General features: G+C 43.7%; 1 protein-coding gene across 1 annotated transcript; it reads left to right on the plus strand.

Annotated features, from left to right (window-relative positions):
• Positions 1 to 2391: 2391 nt before the first annotated feature.
• ATP6V1B2 (ATPase, H+ transporting, lysosomal 56/58kDa, V1 subunit B2) lies at positions 2392 to 8450 on the plus strand (the record flags this gene model as incomplete). The annotated part of the gene is made up of 13 exons (XM_010087016.1): positions 2392 to 2447; positions 2716 to 2814; positions 3470 to 3563; positions 3664 to 3741; positions 3952 to 4091; positions 4224 to 4325; positions 4641 to 4738; positions 4987 to 5110; positions 5530 to 5680; positions 6043 to 6125; positions 6219 to 6323; positions 6531 to 6660; positions 6782 to 8450. Coding segments are annotated over 13 exons (1403 nt in total), but the record flags the coding sequence as incomplete, so codon positions are not given.
• Positions 8451 to 9250: the final 800 nt, after the last annotated feature.

The following is a 9250-nucleotide window of genomic DNA, read 5'->3' on the forward strand; positions in this document are numbered from 1 at the left end:
GGGGGTGTCCGGGGGGCTGCGGGTCGGTGCTGGGCCTGGATTGCCCCGGGGGCTGCGGTGGGGCTCCTCCCGGCCCTGTCCTGGCCACACACTGGACCCACGACCCTCTTCCCCACGGGATGACATAGGCCGTTTCGTGTCCTTTGTGTAATTAGGCTTTTAGCAGGAACCGAATATGACTGTAAATGGCAGGGGGTGGTGTGGATTCTGTTCCTTTAAAATGAAGTCGAGAAATCTGATTGAAAAGGGGAAATGGAGTAGCCCTGTAAAAATTCCTTGTGTTGCAGTGCGGTAGGGGGAAGTCAAAGTTGTTTGAAGGTGAGGTTTTTCCTGGTCTTTTTTTTTTGGATCTGGGTGGCAATTACATGAGTGGCTTTCCCTGCACACCTGACCAGCAGGAGCACTCGGATGGTGGCAGCCAGGGAGCTTCTGTGCCATGGTGTCGTTGGAAATGCCGCTCTGGTTTGAAAGCCAAATCCATCATTACAGTTCTTGTCCCCCACAAGTCTACTGCTCTGCTTTAGACTGGGAGTGGAGGCTTCTGCCAAGGTGAATTCATCTTCAATTCCTTTTTTTTCCATGGAGATTTTGGCTTTTGCTCAAGCCAGCATTTGTTTGTGAGCTGGATATGAAGAACATTTCAGTTGCTTTTGGTTTGTTATGAAGCTGTTTGATCTTACTGGAAAAAGAAATTTTTGAGTCAGTTCTGAGCTGTTTTCAAGGGGAATTGATGCTGGTTGACGTTAAGGGAATATTTTCTTGTGGACAAAGGAAGGAGTGTAAGCCCTTCCCCACTGATTGAGGAAGAAGCACTCATGAGACAGTCATGAGATGAAGCGCTTCGCTCAAGATCATGTTTTCCATTTCTTGTGGACAGCGGGCTGCAAGCAGTTGCAGTCGAAGCAGAGTCCTCTTAGTAACATGATGTCTGTAATTCTCCTTGCTCAGCTTGTGCTTTTCCTTAAGATGAATTCAGGGACCCATGTCCTGTCTCAGGGTGTTTCGTAGGATTTTGATGAGAGTAAAACTGAGAAATAGGACCTCCAGCTTTAGATCATCGTGTACACCCAGTGACCCTACAACCTTATCTAATGCGGTTCTGATTATTGCTCTTTAAGAGATTACACTGCAACAGTTCAAACTGTTTGTTTAAGTGTAAATACCACGTTGTTGACAGTCTAGACAAGGTGTAGAAAGTGTGCCAAACCTGGGCAGGCTGCAGTGGCAAAGCCAGATGATTCCCTGTGGCCTGGTGCCTCTGGAATTTGATTTTTTCCTACTACCATGAGCACCAGTTTCCTTTGCATGACCAAAAAGGGTGCTGGTGTCTTTCCTGCTCTGCAAATGGCTCCCCTTGCTCATTTTTCCCTCCCAGGGATAGGTGATTAACAGTCACTCTCCTGGTCACAACTCCTTGTGACCCTGATAAAGCTTTGACTCAATGTTCCTTTTCTCTGTGAATCAAGCGATGCCGGGATACTGCAGGGTCCTTACAGCAATGCAGGACGAACGTTTACTACATTTTCATGTTTTTTCCGCTGGGCTAATAGCAGAGTGAGGGCACACGGTATCTTAGGTGCATGTAGCACTAACCCTTGAGCTGCTGATGTTGAAGGCATGAGCTGGCTGGCTGTTGCCTTCTCTCAGGTGTCAGTCCTTGAGTTCAGCCAGGGTAACCCCAGAGTGGAGAGGTCTGGCTAAGGTGACATTCAGCCTTTTATGGAATAGTGCATTGGCCTTTTCTCAGGAAACATTTTATAAGGTTTCCTCTTACCAGTGTGCCAAAAACACAGCTTACTGCAGAAGCTCTGCTGATCAGCTTTTCTGCTTGCTAAGCCCAGGCTTTTGTGGGGACTGTTTTAATGGAGCAGAACCTCTGTGGGTAAGAAAACAAGAAAGAAACAACCTTGAAGTTGGGTATTGGTATTAAGGTCTTCTCACCATGTGTTGGGCATAAATGGCAGAGACACCCATAATTACTTCCTTATCACAAATTGTGGCGGTGTTATGCCTGCTTTTTACACATCTTGCAACTGTATATTTTTCTTAGCTTAAAATGTCAACTCTACATTGCATTAGTGTTTCTGGTGGCATTTAAATTGTCCCCAGATATAGGCTTGCATTGGTGTTTTTCTGTGACAGACAAGAAAATGGCAATATCGTGTATCTTAATGTCACCTCGGGTGATTTGAAAGTAGTGGCAAAAAATGCTGGCAACACAAATCAGTACCTAATCCTTGGAGAGTTCATAATGAACACAGAAGTGGTACAGAGCTGGGCCCCAAATCTGCAAACCTGAGATCATTGATAGGAATGAAACTTTGAAAACTTTATGTAGGATATTGCTGATATTCTGAGGAAGTACCTGACCTGTGGCTTGCTTTCTTTCAGCTTATAAAACTATATCGGGTGTGAATGGTCCCCTGGTTATCTTGGATCAAGTTAAGGTAAAGATTCAGATTCTTAATGAATGAAGCTTTTTAAGGGAGAGTTAACAAGAAAAGCTGTGACAGGTTAGATCCAGACTTGTGAAATTCATGGGGCCACTGAAACAATTTGATATGAAATATATTTCTGACTGCTGAGATAAATGAGAATAAGCAAATTGCTGTGAAGCTAGGGAGAGTTGTCTGCGTCCTGGAAGAAAGGGCTTCTGTTTTATGGCTGTTCTTCTGGATTTTAATGCTTCCCACCATCTCTCTTGCTTATTTTCAGTTTCCCAGGTACGCAGAGATTGTCCATTTGACTCTTCCTGATGGCACAAGAAGAAGTGGGGAGGTTCTGGAAGTCAGTGGCTCCAAAGCTGTAGTTCAGGTATGACTAGGGACATGAGTGTCTCTTGTTGCAACAGAAATATATTTTGTAAATCAACATGTGTCTGAGCTGTGTCAGATCTGTCTTGTCATATGTTCTTTTGGTACTAGAAATTAAAGAAAAAAGTCCCTACTTATTCCAAGTGTAAGTGGCAAGAATAATTTTAGAAGATGGAAGGCTGGAGGAGAGTGACACTTTTTATTTGCATGTCCCCTAGATTTCTTTGCTTCTAGATTAAAGGAACCATACTGTCGTTGTACAGTGTTAGGTTCAAGATCAGTTCCTCTGCTATGTGGGTGCAGGCATTTCTTCTAAGCAGCTGTTTCTTATTAATATTAATTCTTCTTATCTGAAGAACTTTACCCTGTTGGCAAAGGGAAATACTTGAGATCAAAGGAATGGCACTGGGTTTGTTGGTTGCTGCTGATACACTTCAGGAATTTTGTTTGAAGTAGGTTTTTATGTGATGTTTTGTACTAGCAAGCTGCTCTTGAAATCCTTTGCTTGCAGAGGGCTGCCTTGCTTTTTGGCCCTGTGCTGATCAAGTTCTCAAGCTGTGAAGCTGTGTTCTAGTGTGTTATTTTGTAAAACACAATACTTATCCTTTCTCCTGTGGTTTGTGTTGTTGTGTGTTTTCCTTCTGGTATATTTACAGGTATTTGAAGGAACTTCAGGTATTGATGCAAAGAAAACATCTTGTGAGTTTACTGGGGATATTCTTCGAACCCCAGTCTCTGAGGATATGCTTGGTAGGTGCTTGCATCTAGCTTTGAAGAGTGAACAGACCTTTCACATGCTAACTTACTTTCACTGAAATTTACGTTTTGATTTTATTGCTGTTTCTTGTAGGCAGAGTATTTAATGGATCAGGAAAACCTATAGACAGAGGCCCCACTGTTTTGGCTGAAGATTTCCTTGACATAATGGGTATGTTCTTAATCCATTTCTGGTATGGAATTAAAGACAAATCTGATGTTTCTGATTTCTGAATGTTAAAATAGATGTGGTTTTGAACATAGGATCTAACTGTTAGGGGGAGCTTAATCTTATTTTTAAGTATGTGTATGGCATGAAACTCAAATCAAAAGCTTTAAATATGTACATGGAGTAATGTGTTCTCTTACAAAAATACAACAGGTCAGCCCATCAATCCCCAGTGTCGTATCTATCCAGAAGAAATGATTCAGACTGGCATTTCTGCGATAGACGGTATGAACAGTATTGCCAGGGGGCAGAAAATCCCCATCTTCTCAGCTGCTGGCTTGCCCCACAATGAAGTGAGTGCTCAAAGCTACTCTCTGAACAGTTAGTTTGCATTCCACTGGGGTTAAAAAGTAAACTAAGTTAAATACTGGTCTGTGTAATAGCATCAGATATACAGATGGACTGAAACATTTTTTTTTCCCCAGATTGCAGCTCAGATATGTCGCCAAGCTGGCTTGGTGAAGAAATCCAAAGATGTGATGGACTACAGTGAAGAGAACTTTGCCATCGTGTTTGCTGCTATGGGTGTAAGCCATAAATAAGTAATAAGTAGGACAATGCTGAGAGTAGCTGAACATTACTTTTAAAAAAGTATTCTAAGTAGGTCTTAAGTATATAACTAAACAGCACTAAACTGCCTGGCTGTATGGCTGAAAATACCAGATGGCCCAAAGTACTGTAACAAAGTGCATCTGATCAGGATAAAGCATCTTAAACGTAAACTCTCTAGCCACGAATTGTAGAAATAATTCATTCTGTTAGGAATGTAGCGGAGTCTTTGCTTATGGGTTATTAGTGAGGTGTTTCTGGTCTGGAACTGATGCCTCAATGCTGTGATTTAGGTGAACATGGAAACTGCTCGGTTCTTCAAATCAGACTTTGAGGAAAATGGGTCCATGGACAATGTGTGTCTGTTCCTGAATTTGGCCAATGACCCAACGTAAGTAGTTCTGTTATATTGGTTGGGTAAAGGCTGAGAAGAAATAAACTGGAAGGTGAAGCCTCGCTGGTGTCCTGCCAGATGCACTCACGTTGACATCTTGCAGCAAAGTTGAATATGAAATGCTGGTGCTCCAGTTGGTGCACATAGCAGATTTTCAGAGGGTTGTAAAGCGTTTGTATCTTCAAACTGTTACCTCACAGCCTGAAAGCAGTTGCTATAAATAATGCCACACTGTTGTATTTCAGCATCGAACGCATTATCACACCTCGTCTCGCTCTAACGACAGCAGAGTTCTTGGCATATCAGTGCGAGAAACACGTGTTGGTCATCCTGACAGATATGAGCTCCTATGCTGAAGCTCTGCGAGAGGTACGCGTTTATTAACTCGCATGCTGGGTGTTGGCAGAAAGGGTGCATGGTAGAAAGTGAGAATGTAAGCTTCTGCTCAAGCTGTTACAGTTAGTGTTCATTACAATGTTCTTAAATAGCCAGTGAGGCTTGTAGTTACTGATTTGCAAGGATTATGTTCAGCAGTCAAACACCTGTAGCTTCTGTGATAGCTAAGCTGATTTGACTGGTGGCATTCAGCAGTTTGATATTACAGTTTCTGGTTTGCCTTGACATCTTATCTCATCATGTGTGGTTGTGGTGACATACTCCTCTAATAGCGGTTTGTGGGGCTTTATTTTGGTATCACCTGCAAGTTGCTAGTGTAGCGTAATTAGGGGAGACAGCAGGTCTGTGCGAGTGATCTGACTTCTTGGAAACATTTTTCTGGATTACCTCAGGTTTCAGCTGCTAGAGAGGAAGTGCCTGGCCGCCGGGGTTTCCCAGGTTACATGTACACTGACTTGTCTACTATATATGAGCGTGCTGGGCGTGTGGAAGGCAGAAATGGTTCCATTACGCAGATTCCTATTCTTACCATGCCTAACGATGGTGAGTTATTTTCAAGTGTTTTTAATAACTAGCACTTTAAAGGACTGCTTTAGAGCAAGGTGCCTCACTTTGGACACACAGCAAGACAGAAGGTCCTGTGGCCTTCTGGTTTCCATTTGGAAATTGCAGTTCTTGGCTGCCTTTTCTGTCTGGATTGCTGATAGAAATGCTTTGCCCATTTCAGGCTTCAGGACTGTTCTCCAGCCCTCTGTCAGGAGTTCTTGCAGCTCTAATCCCACATAAGAGCACTCAGTGATATATGGGGGTGCTAACGGATGGTATTTAACTGGAAAAAGCTGCCACAGCAGTGCTAGAATGGATATAAAAGGTCTGAAAACTGTCAAACTGTGTTTTTTCCACAGATATTACTCATCCTATCCCTGACTTGACTGGATACATCACTGAGGGACAAATCTATGTGGACAGGCAGCTGCATAACAGACAGGTGTGTAGCACACTGGTGAGAACATCCTTAAGATTACTCTGTACTGTTTGAAGTATTAATGTTGAAATTCTTGGATGTCTTTTTTTCCTCCAGATTTACCCGCCTATTAATGTCTTGCCCTCCTTGTCTCGACTGATGAAGTCAGCTATTGGAGAGGGTATGACCAGGAAGGATCACGCTGATGTATCCAACCAACTGGTGTGTAAAAATGTCTTTGGAGAAGCAGAGGGGTATTTCAAATACACCTTTCCCTGAACAGCCTGTAAAGAGTGTGCCAAACAGTTGCAATCCAGAACACTCCAGGGGTGGATTTAAAGCATTGACTGTTTAGTGAGACCCCCTGTTTGAGCTTGAATGGAAATCATGACCTAGATAGTCAAGTGCTTCTGTTTCTGTCCCTTCCAGTATGCCTGCTACGCTATCGGAAAGGATGTACAGGCTATGAAGGCTGTAGTTGGTGAGGAAGCTCTTACCTCAGATGATCTTCTTTATCTGGAGTTTCTGCAGAAGTTTGAGAAGAACTTCATTGCTCAGGGTAAGCATCTGTTTAAGAACATCACGGTATGCATTAACACCTAGAAGGTCTTGTTCTGAGATTTTCCTGGTGGTGAGATGCTTTCCTGCCCCGTATTTCAGGCTGTGGTTGCTTTCTGCAGGTCCTTACGAAAATCGCACTGTTTACGAGACCTTGGACATTGGATGGCAGCTTTTGCGAATCTTCCCCAAGGAGATGTTGAAGAGAATTCCTCAGACAACACTGGCTGAATTCTATCCTCGAGATTCAACTGCAAAACACTAGCCACAGCTTCATCTCCGATTCCTTGCTCTGTGAAATGCTGTTTGTTTTCTTTTTTCATGTGTTGGTGTTTACTTGTTGCCCTTACAGTTAAAACCAAGAATAGGTGACATTAGTGCCAGTGTTCCAGTGTACACTGATACCAGTTTTTAAAATATCCCTTCGTCCAAAGCCTGGTACTTCAGGAAAATCTTTAGGCCAGCTCTTACAAATGTGCAATAGCTATCACAAAGCTTGTGCTTTGAACGGGACCTTTTGTAGACATTTCAAGGGAATGTCTTGAGGGTTACCAGAAATTGCAAATCTTTATTTTCAAACCCAGGAACGTGTGATTTAGAAAACATGAAAGAGCAAATGTGACTTCCTTTGTCCAAAGCATCTGCTCAGGCTGCTCATCCGCAGTTGCCATGCTGCTGGTGGAGCAGATGGCATTTGGCTGTCCTGCTGCTGCGCCCCGAGACCCGGCTAACAGGCAGACAGTGTGGTGCATGACAACGTACCTTTCTGAAGTCACTGATTTTTAAGATTCTTAAAGGTATGCACAAACTGAGGACACTGGTAGGCATGCTAGATGCTTTTCCAGCAGCAAAGAATCTTTTCAGAGGTCCCAGGCCCGTTGGTTGCTACCTGGAGGTAGCATGATAAGGCTTAATTACTGATTTAAGGGTTTTAAATTGAAGTTTGCAGAGTAAGTTTCCTACCTACCCTTTTTTTTTTTTCTTTGAATTCTGGAAATGCCAGAGACACAGAACAGCAGCTAAAGCGATCTGAGATCAGTAGTGTCCCGGTGGGCAAACCTGTAATTCAAGGCTTTGTGCTGCTGCTGAAGGGGATTGTATGAGATGTGAAAAAAACAACTCACACCTGACACAGTTGTACTGGTGGGAGGTCGGCTTTTAAAATATGTCTTCTACTAAACGATGCAACAGGAGAAAGCGACTTTGAGGTGTGAATGGATATTTTGAATTCTGTTAAAGCATGCTCCAGGTGGCACTGGGTCCCGAGTCATGTTTGAAACTGTTGTGGTTTGCACTCCAGGCACAGATATGGCTAGCCAGGAGAGCTCAGCATTCCCAAACACTGCAAACTTGGCTAGTCAATTCAGTGTTGGTTTTTTTTTTTTTTCTAATTGGTTCAGATGAGGCTCCGAGCCCAGTGCTGGAAAGCTTTCTTGCTTTTTTTCCCCAGGCTTAATGTAGTCTAAGCTCTGGTCTAGCTAACCAAAGCATGTTGCACCTCTCTAAACGCCTTCAGTGCTTGTCTAGGAAGGTGCTAACGTGACTCAAACGATAGCGCACTGATTCCAGCTTTCCCTGACGTCTCCTATGTGCAGTTCTTTCTATAGTTTGTTCAGTGTTCCCTGTAACTTGGATGCAATAGCAACTTTATTCCAGTGCATTCCACCCTAAAGCTGTGTCAAGTCTATTTTTTCTTGAGGTAGGGACAGGAGGTTGGAAGCGTTGGCATGAAAATACTTTAATGTAGAGAAAATATCTAAATAAATTAAATATGGAAGGTGTTGAACAAAATAGCAGCTTTCGTGATTCTGTGGTTAAAAACAACTTCAGGTTGTAGCTCAGATGTCCTTTGCCACTGGGGATCCTGTTTACATGAATGAAACTACTTCATAATGTGCTGAAAACACTTTTTACTTCCATTTCTAGGTGCACAGTGAGGGCCCCTTGAGCCACCCCCACGTTATTTCTGGAGCTGGTTGCTTTTGTTGATGAGGATTTGGCCTTCAGCTCCCGGACTGAGTGCTTTGTGCCCGGGGTGGGCGGTGGGTGCAGTCACGGGTAAAGGCTTTGCAGGAATGAAAAAAGGTAACGTGATCCCGCTCTTTCCACATGAGCCCTCACGGGTAATTTACACTAGAGGAGGGCAGGAAACCTCAAAAGGCTTCTTGAAAATGAGCTTAGGCATATGTTAACTTTAAATTTTCTGTACTAAGGGTGGGGGGGGTCCTGGGTGGGTTTATTCAGGTATTCTGTGCAGACAGCCTGGGGCAGGGCTCTGCTCCAATCCCTGGTGTCAGTCCCTCTCCATTCATTAATTTGTAAGATTCCCTGCTGGGGGTGGGAAAGGTGAGAGGCTGGGAACAGGGTGATGGGGATCGGTGATTCTTCTTGATGTACACCCGAGAGCAAAGGTTTTGAGGGAGAGCTTGTGGCTGGGGCAGAAGAACAGCTTCATGAGCAGAGGGTGGCTGTTGGTGCTTGAAAACAGGAGTAAGAGAAGAAATTCCAAAGCCCAGTGAATTCCTGAGATCCTTCAGCAGGGGACAGGTTTGGGGACAAAGGTTGAACAAGCATTCCTGAGGGTGGGCAAG

This window comes from Pterocles gutturalis, unplaced genomic scaffold (assembly GCF_000699245.1).
Source record: "Pterocles gutturalis isolate BGI_N339 unplaced genomic scaffold, ASM69924v1 scaffold38606, whole genome shotgun sequence".
Lineage (NCBI taxonomy): Eukaryota > Metazoa > Chordata > Aves > Pterocliformes > Pteroclidae > Pterocles > Pterocles gutturalis.